The sequence below is a fragment of the Danio rerio genome, chromosome 21, assembly GCF_052040795.2.
Source record: "Danio rerio strain M-AB ecotype USA chromosome 21, GRCz13ab, whole genome shotgun sequence".
NCBI lineage: Eukaryota > Metazoa > Chordata > Actinopteri > Cypriniformes > Danionidae > Danio > Danio rerio.
Genome location: NC_141041.1, coordinates 4,837,244 through 4,857,500, shown reverse-complemented (window position 1 = coordinate 4,857,500; position 20,257 = coordinate 4,837,244). Strand labels below are relative to the sequence as shown.

The following is a 20,257-nucleotide window of genomic DNA, read 5'->3' as shown; positions in this document are numbered from 1 at the left end:
ATTGTTTACTTTTAGTCTCTCAATTGCAGTGAAATAAGAGCTTCTGCTGTAAGTGTCAGTGAAAGACTGTCCAGCAAACACACACGTAGTGAAACTGTGCACGGTTTCTGAGTTTTTAGGTAATTGTAGCCTTGTAAATTCTCTTGCTCGCTTCCCTCACCATAGTAAGCTACTGTGACATAGCGCATATAAGATAAATGACGTCAGAACATAATAACTGGTTATGACTATTACTGAACCGATACCGAATTTTCCACGTCTGTGGAATTTTGACACCGCTAATATTTAGTTTCGTTTGTTAAGTGCAAATATTTGTTTTAAAACGATTTCTGAATTCAGTTCTAATTTCCAGCAAACAAATACACGAACAATAACAAAGTGTGGTTTTATTAAAGGCAAACATAAATATGTATATAATAAATAAAAGTACAAATAATTATAATAACAATATACAAATGCAAATTGCCATGAATAAACTGAAAAAGACCCCCGAGATGAAGGCATGGAGGCAGTGGTTTTTATATCCATGTAGGAAATAAAAAATGTTGTAACATTTCAATCCTTTAATTTTTAGGAATGTAAATATAAATTAATAAAATGTAAAGTTATTTGTGTATTGTTCTATACCCTGTCTGTATTAAGCAATGTGTAAGTGTTTGGAGCATAACTAATTAGCTCTGCGCTGGACTTTAGAGCAGCTTTTAGTTGGTCAATGACGCGGTCTATTTTAGTTTCTCAAAATAACAACGCTAAATAGCAGCGCTTTAACACACCTCTATTTCAGACCAGCACACCCATGAGTCCACAAAGTTGTGCAAATGGATTTGCTATTTAAACAACATAGTGCAAAATGTGAAAATTACACCTGCGCTGGTCAGAAAATAGCAACAAATCGCGCCAAACAAGTCTTGCCCTGGGTGTATCATAGGGCCCATTGCTTCGATGTTTGAAAACCCCATGTATTTATGTAAAAATCAAGTTTATCATGAAAATCTGATATTCTGTTTTTCATCTTATGCATAGTTTCTGGTTTCACATTTATCAAGTTTAATTCATGCATTCATCCATTAACAACCAATAAGCAAGATCTTTTCATTCTGCAGTATTCATTATGCTTGCTTAACTGTTCATTCATGTTAACAGATACAACATAATAATAAAAACAGATCTCTAAATTGGTAATAATAGTAATCCATGCCAGTGTTTTTTTATTTTTAAAGTTGTCAGCATTTTTGATGATATCCACTTAAATTTAAAAGCCCTCAGAATATTTTCGGCTAGGATTATAACCATTTTATATATATAAATAAAGATCCAACTCTCTCCTTTCAAACTAAAAAAGCATTTTGTTCTTTCTTCCTTTGTTCATGTTTTATACCCACATAAATGCAGGTAGTAGAGCTGTGAACCTACACTAGTCTCACGGTTCGGTTACGATTAACATGTCATCGATTCGGTTTAATTCGATATTTCGGTGCATCACGGTGCTTTTCATAAGAGTTTTATATTTTCTTCACAGCAGCATTTCTTGTATTAAAATGTATGAATATATTTATATTTATATATTATTTGTAATACAATTTTGTCATTTAATACAAACAGTCAGATATATAAACTGTAACTTTAAACAAAACGAGCATTTAGCAAATAATATTAACAAATATAAATATCCAGCTCAATTTCTGATCCTCGTCTAGTTCTCTTACACCTCTTTGATTGGTCACACCCTCAACAAAAACGGTTGCGATTGGCTCTTGCGCGCTGCGCTCTTCACAGACGAGTGACACTGGCGGCAGCGGCGATCTCACAGCTGATGTATGATAGACACGGTGGAGAAAACTCAGCAGACACGCTCTCGTTTCTTTATCCAGAAGTAACGCTGTAAAACAGCGGAGAGGGGAAGAAAAGCCACGCCAGCAGGTCGAATGGGCAACTGTGTGTGTGTGTGTGTGTATGTGCGTGTATGTGTGTGTGTGAGAGAGAGAGAGAGAGCGAGAGAGAGAGCGAGTGATATCAGTGATATCTTTTGTTGTATATGTCAGTGAAAGACTGATCCAGCAAACACACACAGTGAAATTGTGCACAGTTTACAAGTTTTTAGTTAGAGTGTTGTAAATACTCGCGCTCACTTCCCTAGCGACAGAGCGCATATATGGTAAATGACGTCAGTAATAACCGGTTATGATTATTACAGAACCAATACCGAATTGTCCGCGTCTGCATCGCGGTGCACCAAAGAAACGATTAATTTTGACACCCCTAGCAGGTAGGTTTCATGAAAATCTTAACATTAATTTACAAAAAATTGTTATTTTTCTAAAAGTAGTGCATTCTTAAAATATGTAATATATTGAACACACACATATACAGGTTTTTAGCTTTCTTCAAGTCGTCTTCCTTTGTATTTAACAGAAAAAGTAAACTCGTACAGATTTGAAACCACTTAAGAGTGAGTAAATAGTGAATAGATGTTCATTTTTGAGTGAACTGCCCCTTTAACAATTAAAAGCAATACTTACTTTGCCCCCCCCAAAGGCCATTTATATTGAAGTTGATATTTTAACCGCACCATATTGGCGCTTCGTATCATCTAGTATTTTTATGAGGTGATTCTTGATCCCAACGCTCAACCTAATATGGAGGACGAGGACATACACTATGGCCAATTTAGCTTACCCAATTCACCTACTGTACAGTGCATGTGTTTGGACTGTAGGGGAAACCAGAGCACCTAGAGGAAACCAACGCTAACATGGGGAGAACATGCAAACTTTACATAGAAATGCCAACTGACCCAGCTGGGGCTCGAACTAGCAACCTTCTAGCTGTGAGGCGACAGCGCTACCCACTACCCAGACCTCCGAGTCACCCACTAGAAATAGGGGTGTCACGATTTCGATTTTTAATCGAAATTGATCGAAATTTATGCTCAATTTCGATTATCGAATCGAAAAATAGAATCGTCGATGCTGCCACGCCCCCATGTCACGTCAGCTTGGCTTGCCAAGCGGGAAAATAACAGGCTTGTTGAAGTGCTTGTTAAACTGCAGAAGCAGGAGACCCGTCGACAGAGCTTAGACCCTCTCCTCTTTTAATGAAGTCGCGGGTGTGTAAGCATTTTGGATTTCCAGTGAGTTATGTTGACAACGTTCGTGTTGTCGACAAAAAACACACAGTTTTGCAAGCTCTGCTATGTACGTATTACGTACGGTTCGTCCGATAGACAACACCGGCATCGCGATCCTCCGCCCGCCCCCGATGCAAATCTGCTCGCTAAAAGTACACACTCAGGCCCTGTTTACACTGTCTTTGTTTTTAAATGGCATTTTAGAACGACAACGATTTGACATCCACAGTGGCGTGTAGCATTTCTGAGCAGCCCTCCTTCCTCTCTACCTCTGAAAATGCACATCACGTGACCACACAGACACAGACGCACCAAGTGTGCCGCAAGCCTACGTTTGAGTGAAGGTTTCGGCCGTTAGATCGCCCCCTGGGGGCTGGCTGCAGTACAAGTCATAAAGCCCGCCTCCTCCGTGTTAATGAAGGAGACTTGAGCCCAAATAAAAAAAAATATTACACTTGCAATAAAATGTCCCGAAAGATAGTTCTGGTGGATTAAGGCACTGGTTATTGTGCTGAAATAGGTGCAGATCTTCATTTTTGTAAACAGTTTGTTTTTAGCAGTAATTTAATGCTGGGCGTGTCATCGTGATTGACAGCTGTGATTGACAGTTTCTCAAAGTGCGGCGTCTGAGCTTCGGCAGGAGACTGAAGTAGACTGAAATGTTATTATTCGATTTCTGTGTTATTTTACCATGACAAAATGAGTTCAGCAGTAAACTATAGTTTCTGACATACATGATCCTGGTGGAACACTGTTTATTCGCTAAGTTCAGGGCTTTTTTCGGGCTTTATTAGTTTGCTGATACACGCCTAGCCACCCAGATAGCAAAACACAGTTCCGGCTAGATTCTTGCCTGCCGGAGACTTATCTCTTAGAGCTCAGACTGACTAATGTTACCTCTGCTGGACCTACTCCGGATGCCTGGACTCACTACCCAATTCCAGCCCGAGTCAATCGAGCCAGATGCGGCGGCCGAGCGAGCAGGCGCTGCCGCATGCGAGCCGGAATCAGCCCACGACGCCGCGAGTAAGTTATGTGTTGCGGCCTGGAGCTGGCGCGATTGAATATATAAAACCCTCATATTTGTTAACGTTATTACATCCATTTGTGTTGATATGACAGCAAACGCATGCTGAGAAGTTCGGGGGGTGTAGTTGATTTTACATAAAGCGTTTGATTGGAAGCTCGACTCTGCTCATTTTCGCGGCTCCTCCTCTGGCTCCATCAGACAATCCTTCTGCGCATGTCAAGGCTCCAATTTCAGCAGTCTTTTGCGACAGTTTGTGCCCGTCAAGCAGGCGTTTTGCCCTCAAGGCGTTCAATGGGAAAAAGGGCTGTCGCGTCGTCCATATTTTTTACAGTCATTGAGACGCACACACACAGCCATGCGCTCGAGACAGCAGGTCCAGGCAGTCAGAGGATCAGTAGACTGCTTCAATCTTTCACTCACTTGTACTTAGTCATTTTAGCGAACACCTCAGATACTGTTGGCTGGTTCCTGTTGGTTGTGCGTCTTTTTAATCGACGCCATTATAACGACACAGATCACTGCCTATTCACGAGTCCCGCAGAAAAAGTGATTGACAGGTGGTAATTATGTGTGTATCTTGCCTTTATTCATTTACTGTATGATTTGTTTATGGGTAAAACAAAGACCATGCAGGTCAGCTAGTTTAAACGGTAGGCTACAAATAATTAATTGGTCATTAATTAATTAATTATTCATAATCGAAAATCGAATCGTGCCTTCAGAATCGAAAATGTAATAGAATCGAGAATTTGGAGAATCGTGACACCCTTAACTAGAAGCGTTACCAGAAAATAAAAGTGCAACATCTTTAGAGACCAAAAGATATGATTCTGTTAATCTTTTCCCATAACGCAACAGCACAATAGTGACATTTCCATACATCATAGTATATTCTGTTTGTCAAGATGTTTTGGAAACATTAAATAAACCCGATGAGAACTGGATGATTAAGGTGCTTCCACCGAATGAATTCCCCAGTCAGGAGGTGTTTACGAGTAGCAGACAGTCAAAGTGTCAGGTAAACAGCGCACTGTCAGCAGACAGACTATACGTCAGGACTGATGGGCTTTTAATCGGTTCAGTTTGCTAAACAGAGCATTACGCCGCCTGAGAACCAATGACAGTGCAGCAATGGGAGAAACGGACGGGGATTATCATTTCCGAATGCAAAACATTAGTTATCCTTCACTCGCTATCAGTCTCACACACACATATACACACAGAGAGGCACCAAACGCTCTCTGTCTGGCCTTGAGTGATAATTCGTGGAGTTTCCGGAAGTGTTTTTAGCATTCATTTTCCTTCAAAACATTGAAGAAACCTTAAAACCTCAATAGAGTTTCCTGTGCACTGACGCAAACCAACCAGCATGCATACTGTTGAATTATAACTATTTTTATTTTATTTTCCAAATAATCTTTAACAGAGCAAGGGAATTTTCACAGTATGTCTGATAATATTTTTTCCTCTGAAGAAAGTTTTATTTGTTTTATTTCGGCTAGAATAAAATCAGTTTTACATTTTTAAACACCATTTTAAGGTCAATATTATTTGCTCCCGCAATATTTGTTTTTGATAGTCTACAAAAAAACAACTGTTATACAATGACTTGCCTAATTACCCTAACTAGCCTATTTAATGTTGTTAACCCTTTAAATGTCACTTTAAGCAGAATACTAGTGTATTGTATAATATTTAGTCAAATATTATTTACTTTCATCATGACAAAGATAAAATAAATCAGATATTAGAAATGAGTTATTAAAACTATCATAATTAGAAATGTGTTAAAAAAAATCCTTACATCAAACAGAAATTGGGGCAAAAATATACAGGGGGGCAAATTATTCATATTTCTGCTGTACATAATTTTCTGAATTCAAATTAATACTGAATACAATCATTAAAATAAATGTTTAAAAAGGGGGGGGGGTGTGTGCAATGGATATCACGAAATAAATAAAATAATTATTTTCTGTTCTTTCAATAAACTTTATTAAACAGAAGTAGGGCTGACCAGTAATGGAAAAATATGTGACATTGCTGTTAATGTGAAAATATTTCTTATGATATGCTTCCCTTAAAAAACGTAAAAAGAAATATCCAAATAAACAGGTAAAATATATTTTTAGACCTAATTCAGACTAAACAACTGTTTCGAGGTGCAAAAATTTAGTCTTTAAAACATTCAAGCTCTGTCGAAATCTTCCATACTATCTATAGTACACTCTAAAAAATAGCTCAAGAGGTCTGTTACCACTACATACTTTAATACACTATTGTAACTAAAAACTTTTAAGTAGCCAGAATAACTTTATTAAGTTTTCAAAAGAGGTAAACATTGATAATTACATCAATTTAAAAATGTGGCTAATTTAAAGGTAAATATATCTGTCAGTTACTTTAAAAGAATATTTAACTTGTGGCAACCCAATGAAATTGGCTTAACAACTCAATTTTTACACACTAATGGAGTTGTTTTGTATTTGTAAATCCACACACTGATGTTTTTTGTTATTTTTTATATTTATAATGTTGGACAGAACATGTTTTTGTTTTGTAAAAAAAAAAAAATGAAAGAAAACCTGTGGTTTAATACAAATAAAAAATTACCGGAAAACAGAAAATGTTGTTGTTAAATGTATTTCTTACAAGCATGAATGGTAAATTCGAAAAAAAAAAAAAAAAATTCAACAATTTTAGCCACTTAATTTGAGGTTATAATTTTGAAAACATGCATGTAATTAAGTACATAACACTGTATTTGAATTCATTTTTAATTTGAAAAACTTATTTTGAGTACTCGACTTAAAAATCTGAGTATTTTGCTATGTGAAAATGCCTCTGATTGAGGAGGAAAAGATTTGGCTGACATAATAAAGTTTGTTGTCTGAACCTCATTTTGTTTGATGTTGTCATAACTTGAACATATTAATGCAAACTGTTGCGTTATTTTTTGTTGTTGTTGTTGTCTAAACAATATTTTTAGAGTGTATGCTAAAAACAGTATGTGAGCCGAGTAGTATGTCCAAATTCATAGAATTAAATAAACAGTATGCGATAACAACTGCTTCTAGGGAGATTCTGAAACGTGCATCAGATTGATGCTATGCTATGCCATGATGCACCGCAAAAGAATTCATGAATAGGAGTAGGGCTGTGAGATTAACCGAAAGCGAATCGCAATTTAAACTGTTGCGATTAGCTAATAGCAAGAGGCTGCGTTATGAAATGTATATGTATTATTTTATTTCTCCTGCCAACAGCAAATGCGTGACTGGCGTCTGTGTGTGTCAGTCGTCTGTGTGTGACAGTCTTACTAGCCAATTGCGTGAGCACAAATTCGTTCTGCACAATCAGAATTGTGCAACTGGAGTATGTGAAACATTCATTCATTCATTCATTTTCGGCATGGTCCCTTTAATCCAGGGTCGCCACAGCGGAATGAACCGCCAACTTACCTTGCATATGTTTTTACGCAGCGGATGCCCTTCCAGCTGCAACCCATCTCTGGGAAAAATCCACTCATTCACTTCGGACAATTTAGCCTACCCAATTCACCTGTACCGCATGTCTTTGGACTGTGGGGGAAACCGGAGCACCCGAAGGAAACCCACACGAGCGCAGGGAGAACATGCAAACTCCACACAGAAACACCAAATGACCCAGCCGAGGCTCGAACCAGCAACCTTCTTGCTGTGAGGCGATAGCACTACCTACTGCGCCACTGCGTCGCCTATGAGAAACACCCACAATAAAAAAACAAACAAACAGAAAAGCGAGAACGAGTGAAATGATGACGTCTGCCTCCTCAGAAGCATTAACAGACTAATTAATACAAAAAAAAAAAACGGCATATCGGTTATTTGGGAATATTTTGTTCCCAAAGTCACAGACACCGAACAAAAACAGGTAATTTCAGAGCGGTCACAGAATTGTTGCCAAAGCACGAGGAAACACAACAACCAACACCTAAAAAGCAACGCAGAGCCACTATATGAGGAGTGTCTTGCAAAAAAGTCAACTGATAGTAATGCCAATGACACTCAAACTAGTAAATGTTGGAGTAACGGAATATCTTTTCAGTTACTTTTTAAACACTGACTGCATAAAGAAGCTACGATAGATTATTGAGCTGAATATTGACTATAAACCACAGCCATGTCACCCTGCAGCCCAAGACCGGTTACTCACTGAAGCTAAGCAGGGCTGAGCCTGGTCAGTACCTGGATGGGAGACCACTAGGGAACACTAGGTTGCTGTTGGAAGTGGTGTTAGTGAGGCCAGCAGGGGGCGCTCATCCTGTGGTCTGTGTGAGTCCTAATGCCCCAGTAAAAGTGAAGAGTACACTACACTGTCAGCGGGCGCCGTCTTTCGGATGAGACGTTAAAACGAGGTCCTGACTCTGAGGTCATTAAAAATCCCATGCCACTTCTCGTGAAAGAGCAGGGGTGTATCCCCGGTGTCCTGGCCAAAGTCCCTCTATCGGCCCTTACGATCATGGCCTCCCAATCATCCCCTTCCACCGAATTGGCTCTATCACTGTCTCTCCACTCCAGTAATAGCTGGTGTGTGGTGAGCGCACTGACGCCGTTGTCCTGTGGCAGCCGTCGAATCATCCAAGTGGATGCTGCACACTGGTGGTGGTGTGGAGAGACCCCCATCATGATTGTGAAGCGCTTTGGGTGTATGGCCATACACAATAAATGCACTATATAAATACACATTACATTACTATAAAATTAAAATCAAAATCACAATATCTGACCAAAAATAAATAAATAAACAAATAAATAAATAATAATAATCGCAATTAGATATTTTCCTTAAATCGCACAGCCCTAAATAGGAGTAAAGCGATTCAGCTGACGTGGGTAGGTCACGTGATGGTGGATGTAGTAGGTGCGAAATCCCTTCATACCATTGATATTCACATTGTATAGAACACATTTTTCTAATGGCAGACTAGTACATGTAAAATCAAACGCAGTACCTGTTGAGTAGTAGGCGATTTAGATTTGGACAATTTAAATAAAAAACCCTGTGTATAAATTAAATCAAATTTATCACACGTCTGCGATACGCATGTTGCATTCACTATTATAATATAGCAAAGGGATCACCAAACTTGTTCCTGGAGGGCCGGTGTCCTGCAGATTTTAGCTCCAACCCTAATCAAACACACCTGAACAAGCTAATCAAGGTCTTACTAGGTATACTTGAAACATCCAGGCAGGTGTGTTGAGGCAAGTTGGAGCTAAACCCTGCAGGGACACCGGCCCTCCAGGACCGAGATTGGTGACCCCTGATGTAGTATATTATCGGGAATTATCGCAATAACGATAATTTTGCAATATATAGTGCAGCCCTAAAACGAATTGAAGGGAATATTTTCTAGATGTTAAAGATTAGGTCATATGGGATATTAACAGACATCTTATTTGCAGTTTGTAATGTAGCTGTCGTTCAACATAACCAGTCTGCAAATTTAATAAGAAACAGTGAATGGTAGATAAAGATATTAGCCTCTTTCACACAGTGATACCGGTAAATATCCGGAAAATTTCCGGAACGACTTTACCGGTATATTCAAAAAAGCGCTGTTCACACAGGCGAGGACGTTACGGAAATTTTCCGGAAAAGAGCATTCACACATCCATCGCGAAATGCCGGTAAATTCTGACATCATTAACCAGAAATGAGCTCTGAACGGCTGCGCTTGTGTTTGTAAACATTTGACTACATCACAAACTCTTCGGATGTATCAGTATTGAGTACAACTCTAATGAAAACATAGGGAAACACTTTGATATGTGTGTGTGCTGGCGCTATGGGCGCTCACTGGCACACGCAAAGCTTGAAGGTAAACAAACAACGGATTATCATAAACATTTTATCGATAATTATTTACACAGCATTAAGAAGGAACACAGAAACATTATCTGACTAACATCTAGCAGCTAAAGGCGGTTTATTTTTATTTTCATAAACCGCGCGCACGAGAATGCGTCTGACTGTTGTGATTGGCTAAAGCAGGTGTCTCACGTCAGCCCGTTCTAGATGTGGACGCGCTTATTACGGCAATCTTCCTTCTGCATTCACACAGCGCAGCATTCCGGCAAATTACCGGTAATGTTACAACTTCTCTTTCCGGAAAATAGCCAGAACGAATTTAGGGGTATTTTCAAAAAGGGCCTGTTCACACATACAACCTTTCCGGAAAATTGCCGGTAATTTTCCGGAAAGGTCTGTATGTGTGAAAGGGGCTATTGTCTCTCAAAAGTGTCAGCTCTTAATCGATTTAGGTTGAACCTCTAGTCTGTTGTATTGATCTGCATCAACACTGAGTAACAATGTGTTTGTGGCATATATGAACATCCTGCAATTAACGTTTAATTTCAGAGACAAAGTAGATACAGAAAGGCCAATCAAAACAGAGTTTTCCAGCTGACCAATCAGAGCAGAGCTTGCTTATTTCAGGGGGAGGAGTTTACAGTGTAATTTCCAAGCAATTTAGGAGTGGAAACTGCTTCTTCACCATATACTTTTCATCACAACACTGATTTTTTTTTTTTGACAGCATGAAATATCTTAAAATTGGCAGAGGGTAAAATGATCTTTTATATCCTGTAAATCAGAATGCTTTGATAGCACAATATGAAGCCAGATGTTTGGCTTGAATTACATGGATCCCGAATGCAGACGCTTTTATATGATCTGAGTGTCTGCCATCAGCAGTTCTCAATGTCCTATTTTGGACTCGCAGGCCTTGAATCGATGCTGGCACAGCAAAGACCAAATATTCAAAAGCATGTTTCTTAGATAAAGCAGAAAAAGTTCAATACAATGTTTCTGATGCACAAAACATTTCTGAGTGAAAAATGAGGATTTAATTTCGTTGTTGAAAAAAAAAAAAAAGTACATTTCTCAGAGTAAGCATTTAATATTACAATAATTTAGGAATGATTTCGATGTGGCGATTCAGGTGTGCAATCATTCGTTTTAAAAAGTGACGTTTTTTTGCTTTTTGATCGCCTCCTGGTGGTTGGATGCAGGCCATACACCTCTGCCTTCTCAGTGTAAACGAATGGGACTGGAGTACAAATAAAAAAATGTATTGCACCTCCATTACAATTTTTCAAAACATTGTTTAGGTCATTTAAGGCAGCAGTTATCATGCTGGTATAGGTTAGGTGGTCATTTTTGTGATCAGTTTGATTTTAGCAAGTAATTTGATGCTATAAGAATGGGGTGTGTCATTACGATTAACTGTTTTGATTGACAGCTTGCTACTCAAAGCAGACTGTCGAAGCGTCGAAAGTAGATTGACGTTTTACTTCTAAGTTACTGTTTTGAAAGATTGTTAATTTTGAAGTCAAACATATTGAAGTAGTTGCTTGTATTAAATTATTTTTTACAATTTCCTACGTCGCACTATTTTTCAATAGACAGTGAATTATTGTGTTCTAAAATTTAAGACCTTCTGTTTCTTAGCAAGAATTTGATGCAGTGCAGTTAACAGAGGGTGAAATGAGAAGGTCAGAGGGTGATTTGATGTTCAAGCATTTGATATTGATGTTTTCAAACGTTTCATACCGTGGCTCCGCCCAGGCTCTATTTGTAGTATTTTTTGCAATAGTCTGTGCCAGTCATTCAGCATTTTGCTTTTCATTCATTCATCGGAAGGTAGTCTATGATTTAAGTCAAAACCAGTGCTTAAAGTAAAGGTAAAAAAGTTTATGTTTTATGTCCAGACAAAAGAAAATATTTTAGAGAAGTAATCACAATATCGTAAAACTGTGACATTTTTATCCAAGGTTATCATACCGTCAGAATCTTATACCAGCCCATGCCTATTACCTACACTATTATCTAGAGCTGCACAATTAATCGAAAAAAGATCATAATCTCAATTCGACCCCCTAGACCACAGGTGTGAAACTCAGTTCCAAAAGGGCAGCAGCTCTGCACAGCTTAGTTCCAACCCTAATTAAACACACCTGATCAAACTAATTGAGTCCTTCAGGCTTGTTTGAAACCTACAGGTAATGCCTAGTTCACACTAGAGGATTTTAAGCCTGATTTGAGCCCGATTTGGAGGTTAACGAGCTCGCCGACAGATCGGGCTGTGATCGGGAAGAAATCTGCGGGTGCTCGGCGCTCGCCGCTCTTTATGTGTGAACTACTGAGCAACGCATCAACGAGGCGCGCTGACGCGTCGCCGATACCTCGCAGACGGAAATCCAACATTCAGCATGCTAAATATTCCAGAGCAGTCGGCCGACTCAACCCCACGTGTGGTCAGATGTAGTGACGAGCTACAGCCAATGAGAGAGCATATCAGCATGAGCTGAATGGCTGTGTGTTCAGGAGCTCAGCAGAAACATCTGTGATTGGTCAGAATGGGCATCAGTGCACTCGCTTCATTCTGCGTTAGCGCAGACATGAGAGTAGGCTATATTAACAGTGGAACTAGAATTCTGTAACTATTAGAATTACCATACGGCTCATTCTGACCGTTCTCATATTAAACGCCATATTGTCACAACATATTTACATTCAAAGCTATTATTGAGATATTAAACTTTGTATTTCTGGCATCATATTTAATGACACCATTACCCTTAAAATATCATCTTTTTTTTGGTAATACAGCCTATAAATATGTAGTTAAGATACTAAAACACTTAAAGGCTTGGCTTTCATTTTCACTTTCAAACAGGAGCTATTTAACAGCACAGAATATGCTGTTTTGAAAGATATCTGAAGTAAATTGATGTTTTTGCCATCAGAAAGTTTTGTTTATGTTAGCAGGAAGTTGCCAGGCAAGAAAATGCACACACATTTAAAGTCACAGCGAAAAGTATCAGACATGCATGCAGTCATTTTGACCAATATGGTAATTTAAGGCAGAAATGCTCAGTTCTTTACTGTTTTGTAATAAAAAAAAAATAACAATGTCAGAAAGAAATACACTGATAGTTAGAAAACGGCAGGGTGTTATAAATATGTTAGTTTTATTTCAAAGAGTTATAAAATTACAAAAATTAAAAACTCTCTGTGTATCTCTCCACTGGAACCTTGCAGATGAGTGATTAATCCGCTCATAAATCAGCTGATTTGAAGATGTTTTTAAATGCTTTCTCTAAAGGTTGAAAAGCTGTCAGTGATGTCATCAGCACACAAGCAGCCAATAGTGTTCAGCTTTCTTCTGACGACTCCTCCCTCAAATTTTCATTGGCTGTGGTTTGGTAGCTTGAATGAGCTGATGGGGAATGAGATGTTGTCAGATCATGTAGTGTGTGACCCCCCTCTTGTGGATCGTTCACGGAGTGTTGCGTAGTGTGAACACCACAGAGATCAAAAGACACAAAGTCAAGTCATGTAGTGTGAACGGCACAGCGATCTGCTGATGTTTAAAATCCTGTAGTGTGAACTAGGCTTAAGTGTGTTGGAGCAGGGTTGGAACTAAACTGTGCAGGGCTTCGGCCCTCCAGGAATTGAGTTTGACACCCCTGCCCTAGACGATCTTAATCCAGCATTTCTACGATTCTGCCAATCATATTTTCAAGTTTCGGAGAGAAGCAAATGCAGCTGCATGAGTCTTTACATTGTTTCACACACGTTGCTCAGCAGCATGGACACCTCTAAATGATGTTAAAAGAGCTGTATTTATAAGGTATAATTCACCTAAAAATGTATTTTTTTCATATAATAATGTATTAGTGGCCGGGAAATCACACGTGACGTGAGCTGCTGACTGTGCACACGCGTCAACTTTAGTGAACAGAACCTGCATATGCTGTAAATAACAGGTAATAAAGTGGTAAATAACATTCAGTTTGTGGCACAGAGTGATCGTTTGAGAGCCGCGCGTGAAGTATGAACAGCACTTAGCAGTGAAAATGAAACCGAAAGTGAGCACATGATTTAAATATTCATTTCGCATTTTAGAGTTATGACTGGGACCAGTATTTGATATGCTTTTTCTTTCATAGCGAACACACAGTTGTGCATGAAAATAAATGTTTACAGTGTCAGTTTAACTATTCTAGCATATATAATGTTGATTTTACCAGTGAATGAAATAGTCTAATAACAGATTGCAATATAGGCCTATATCTTAAACATAATTCAACATCAGAATTATTATAAGTAGAATATAATTATTTATAGAAACCGGTAGACCTACACATAATATTAATATTGTTGTTTTACCATATGTTACCATAATCTCATAATAAGCTTTATTTTACATCTACAGAATCGTGAGAGAATCGTGATTTTTATTTTAAGCAAAAAAAAAACAAAAAAAAAAAATCGCGATTCTAATTTTAGCCATAATCTTGCAGCTCTACTATTATCGTGACACTGATGATTTTGCAATATGTCGTGCAGCTCTGATAATTCATCTTTCAAAACCCACACGATCTGCTCTTTAAACAACAGGCGAATGGGATCAGTTTGAACGAGCATCTGATTGATCTGCTGCATCTCTGTTTCTGGACGCTGATCTTTGGGTTGGATCCACCCACAGTTTGACTGTTTGAAATGAGCACTTAGACAAAAGCCACACAGCTGGAACAGCGAGGAATGTCCCTGGAATTTCACATCAGAGCTTCTGTATTCCCAGAAACACACTCTTTGCTGGAGAACCAGCTAGCACTTTTCTTTTAACATGTAACACTAACAAAAATACAGCAGAATCACTCTGTGCAACAATATATGAAGAAGCACCACCAAAAAATACCTAAACATCCAAATATATTCACCTTATTATTTGCCGACAAGCGGGCGCAGCCATTTAAACCTGTTTGGCTCGAGACTTCCAGTCTCATTCACTTCCATTCATTTTTTGACGTTAAAAACTGCTCGTTTTGCTGTTTGATGTTGCAAACTGACATTTTCTTATTATATTATTCTACTTGGTTTGTATAGTCATGCAAACATTTGTTTGTAGAGCAAGTAGTTTGACCGAATTTTATTATCCCTAGTCATTTCTCGCATAGGCGACTGAATCTAAAACAAGTTTCTAAATCTAAGTTCTAAAACAATTGAGAAAACAGGCGCACTTTTGTGATTTTTTGTGAAATGCTGGCATCCACACAACTCCTTCATGTTGTCTCAACACAAATAGATCAAGTTAACTTAATTGTTCTTAAAAATGTAAGTGGATTGAACACAAAACAATTAAGTATTTTGTTGATTCATTTTAAATGAGCAGAGCAAACATCACAAATCATTTTGAGTGTATTGAAAACCAATTGCAATGCCTCAACAATGCTAACATAACACCCCAATACAGCTTCACAAGAGTCATTAAAACCAAAATACACCACTAATTAGCAACACACAAAAACAACACAACTTGCACACTTTATGTCCAGAATGAAAGGAATGCTCAAAAGATCCACAAGCGAACACAAACCAACCAAACACAAAGTCCATCCCGCGTTTATAACGTTATATATAACTCGTTACATCACACCCCGAAAACACAAAGTCCAAACACTTCCGCATAAACCCGCCCAGCAACCCGCTCTCACCTGTATCTGCTTCTCCAGGATTAAAGTAGTCCGTGTCCTCCAGAAGAGGCTGAGTTCTCCGACTGCTGTTCCCCATGGAGCCTTTAAACTTCTCCTTCAGCGATTTAAAAACTAGTTTGAGACCGTCTCGGATCTTTAGAGATTACATTTAACATTTTCTTCAATCAAAACACACACAAAAAAAGTCAAAGCTCCATCCAGCTCAATAGAGGAGTCAGAAATAAGCATTGCTCTGGGTTCACAGTTAGTCAGTCTCAGTCAATCCCATGACCCAGCCTGACTCAGACATCAAAGCAAGAGTGACAACTAAAAATAAACCCAAATACAACTTCCAGAGAACGTTCCGTGTGTGTGATGTCGGAATGATAGAACATCCAGATTCCAAATGGAACTCCGGAACGATGATTCAAATTTAAATCCACAGATGAAAAACTGCAACTGACACGTGAGGAAGGATCGATAAAAGCCTACGGCATGGAAAACTGCGCACACGCAAAGCAAATGAGCGCTCAATACATTTTAAACCTCCGTTATGAAGTTCTGAAGAGAAAAAAAAGACAAATCAGATAACACAGCTCAGAAATATTACTGGAAGTGCTCAATCTTACATCTATCCACTCCTGCATGTCCACACACACAGAGCTGCTTCTCTCAAACACACACACACACACACAGCACCATCTAATTACTGAAGCTCAGGATAGTAAGAGCATGTTTTTCATTCTAGTAATCTGCTGCGCTCATTTCTCTAAAACCCCAAATTACAGTTTTGGGATAAAAAAAGAAGAAGAAAAAAAAAATAACAAGCAGCCAGAAATTACTCAAAATAATTCTGTACTTATTCTGGCCAATCAGAGGTCTGAACGCTCCCGGCGACCAATCAGAGCGCAGCACGCTCAATCAGGAATTAGGAACTAAAGCCAAATAAAGCTCATCAAGTTATTAGAAGTTATTTTATTTTAGGTCAGCAGGAAGGAAGATTGCAGCGCAATATAAAAAAAAACGGTTTAATCTTTTATATGGCTACTGCAAAATAGCCTTTTCTGTGGAGATTTTGAGCCACGTGGAATCACTAATAGACTATTTCACCAAGGTTAAATGTTTTCAAAAGCATTTGTAAGAGATTCAACTTATATTAAACTGATTTTGACTAAGTATACAGAAATAAAACATAAACAGACATTTTACAAAACTAATAAGCAAAATAAGTGACATTAGGGAAGCCCCAATTCTCTGTATAATATTGAACCATTCGGCATGACATTCACGGTTCAATACTTGCTTGTGAATTGTGTTTAAATGATTTATGTGCAATTTATACTCTCCGAATTGACTGTTTGTGCCTGTAAGTCTATGAGCTGAGATGAGGAAACTCCTCCCTGCGTGTAAATATCCAATCACTATGCTCTAAAGTTAGGGGGCGCTTGACCATTATTCCACACTTTAACATGGCGAGTGGCATTGAAGTGAGGCAACAGTTCAAGGAACAGCCGGCATCTTTCATATCCGCAGTGTGGCACATGTCGCATTTGATTTTGAGTATGATGTCGAGGAAAAATAAAAAAATGACAGTGCAAGCATTGCTTTAGAAGTATAGCCGACCCAAATGGAAACACTTTCATAATGACTGCACATCTGAGGCACCATCATCCAGCAATATCACTGTCTGAAGGCAGGATAGCAGACAAGGTAATAAAGTCCTCCAAAAAAACAACAATCCCTCGCTGAATTCTTCCAGCAAACATACCCAACTGGTTCCGAAATACACATAAAATAACAAAGGCAGTGCGAAGTTTAATTAAGATTATTTTATTTATGTTTACTGAAGTACAAATATGTTTATTCATTCATTCATTTTCTTGTCGGCTTAGTCCCTTTATTAATACGGGGGTCGCCACAGCGGAATGAACCGCCAACTTATCCAGCAAGTTTTTATGCAGCGGATGCCCTTCCAGCCGCAACCCATCTCTGGGAAACATCCACACACACAATCACACACACACTCATACACTACGGACAATTTAGCCTACCCAGTTCACCTGTACCACATGTCTTTGGATTGTGGGGGAAACCGGAGCACCCGGAGGAAACCCACTCGAAGGCAGGGAGAACATGCAAACTCCACACAGAAACACCAACTTAGCCGAGGTTCAAACCAGCGACTTTCTTGCTGTGAGGCGTCAGCACTACCTACTGCCTCGCCCTACATCCACACACACTCGTACTCTATTTAGTAGTTTATTTAGGACAATTTAGTCTACCCATTTCACCTGTACCACATGTGTTTGGACTGTGGGGGAAAACGGAACACCCGGAGGAATCCCACGCGAACGCAGGGAGAACATGCAAACTCCACACAGAAACGCCATCTGACACAGCCGAGGCTTGAACCAGCCACCTTCTTGCTGTGAGGCGACAGCACTACCTACTGCGCCACCAAAGTACAAATAAGTTTTTTTGATATGGTCAATGTTTATTAACTTCACAACTTTAGTGTTATTTTTATATTATACAATACAGTAGTAACTAGTGTACTTCTCTTGGCTTTGAAGTAAAATAACGGAGTATTGCAATAAATCATTTTTATTTTTTCCCTTTAACCTCTTACTGTTCCTATTGCCTAAGCATAGAATAACAAAAAAAAAACTTATGTGCCAAGCCATCAGAACCGAACCAAAAACCTTGTTAAAAAACCAAGGTATGTATTGTACTGTTGTTGTACTGTTGTACTAGTGTACTGTTGTCTCTAAGTGACAGGAACAACAAATAATACCTTGACTTCTAGTTGATCATTTGGTATCAGAAGTGGCTTATACGAAAGGCAAAGGCCTCTAGATTACAATTATTTTACTACAACAAAATATGATCAGGCCTTGATTTAGAATGATTTAATTAGAACAGTAAGGTCTGATTGTGCTTAGACAAAAGTCTTGTCACTGAACAGAAATGATGTCCAGTATAGAATATAAAGTCCTGCTGCAGTGGAGACAGAATGAATATTGTGTCTGACTCCATCATGAGCTTGGAGGACTGCATCCATTCATCTCTGACATGACTCACATCACTGATTAATAAAGTCATCTGGAACGGCAAGGAAAACTTTCCTGCAGGACTCCCAGAGTTCATCAAGATTCCTTGGATTCATCTTCAACGCCTCCTCCATCTTTGCCCAGACTTACTCAATAATGTTCATCTCTGGTGACTGGGCTGGCCAATCCTGGAGCGGCTTCACCTTTTTTGCTTTCAGGAGTTTTGATGTGGAGGCTGAAGTATGAGAAGGAGCGCTATCCTGCTGGAGAATTCACCCTCTCCTGTGGTTTGTAATGTAATGGGCAGCACAAATGTCTTGATACCTCAGGCTGTTGATGTTGATCATCCACTCTGCAGATCTCTCACACACCCCCATACTGAATGTAACCCCAAACCATGATTTTTCTTTCACCAAACTTGACTGATTTCTCTGAGAATTTTGGGTCCATGTGGATTCCAGTAGGTCTTCTGCAGTATTTGTGATGATTCGGATGCAGCTCAACAGATTCACCGTTCTGCCACTTTTCCAAATGATCAATAAGAAGTCAAGTTATTATTTGTTGCTCTTACAACTAGGATCGACGACAAGACTTTTGTCAGGTAGTGTATATACAATATTGGAAACATTAAAACAAAAACATTTGCATTTAAGAATCTGACAATAATCTAAATGTAGCTTGATTGTACATTGCCAACAATATTATGAATGTATAAATATCTATAGCCTACACAACTTCCCATCCAGGCTGAAAATGCACAAGTCATCTGAATGTGTCATGAGTCTGTATTTGTCAGTAGTGTGTGATTTCTCAGTTTACTGCCAGACTCACAAGCATCCTCATGTGAGCACACACACACACACACACACATAGACACAGACACACAGACACACACACACACACTTCTGTTGTCTGGGTCATACACAGCAATGCAGCTACACTTAAATACACACATACTAGTGATGCACAATATATAGAATAATTATCCTTATCGTGATAATGGTATATGCAATATTCATATCGTAGAGAAGTGTAATAAATTAATTGTAATTCATTGTAACTTATTACAATTCTTGCAAGTTAATCATGTTCTAACTTAATTTTATAAGTAATGCAAGCCATTTTAAGTCAGTTTAAGATAATAGGAGTTTAAATGACAAATAAGGTTTGATTCAGCCTAAATATTAAGGCAACCAGTTTTTTTTTTTTTTTACAGTGCAGTTTTTAAGAATATTAAAACATTGAGCTGAAACAGAAAATTCTGGATGCATTTTGATGGGAACCAAGATTGAAGAATAATTATTGGTAAAAAAAAAAAGATTTCTATTTATAAAAAAAAAAAGATGTCTTAACTTAACAATAACTCATTACTCTGATTTCTAAAACACAATTGAATTAAATAAACTCATTATATATATATATGTATATATATATATATATATATATATATATATATATATATATATATATATATATATATATATATATATATATGTATGTATGTATGTATACATGTATACATGTA

General features: G+C 38.4%; 2 protein-coding genes across 19 annotated transcripts in view; one reads left to right on the top strand and one right to left on the bottom strand.

Annotated features, from left to right (window-relative positions):
* Positions 1 to 20,257, top strand: part of cdk5rap2 (CDK5 regulatory subunit associated protein 2) — a 635,428-nt gene that overhangs the window by 451,877 nt on the left and 163,294 nt on the right. The gene's annotated exons all lie outside the window — the stretch shown is intronic.
* The window catches only part of rapgef1b (Rap guanine nucleotide exchange factor (GEF) 1b), a 103,460-nt gene that overhangs the window by 72,656 nt on the left and 10,547 nt on the right, over positions 1 to 20,257 (bottom strand). For 8 of the 18 annotated variants that reach the window (XM_087299381.1, XM_087299388.1, XM_087299382.1 and 5 more), the window contains exon 1: positions 15,704 to 16,342. In XM_087299381.1, coding sequence (XP_087155507.1) covers positions 15,704 to 15,779 — 76 coding nt within the window. In that variant the 5' untranslated portion in view covers positions 15,780 to 16,342. 18 annotated transcript variants of the gene reach the window in all.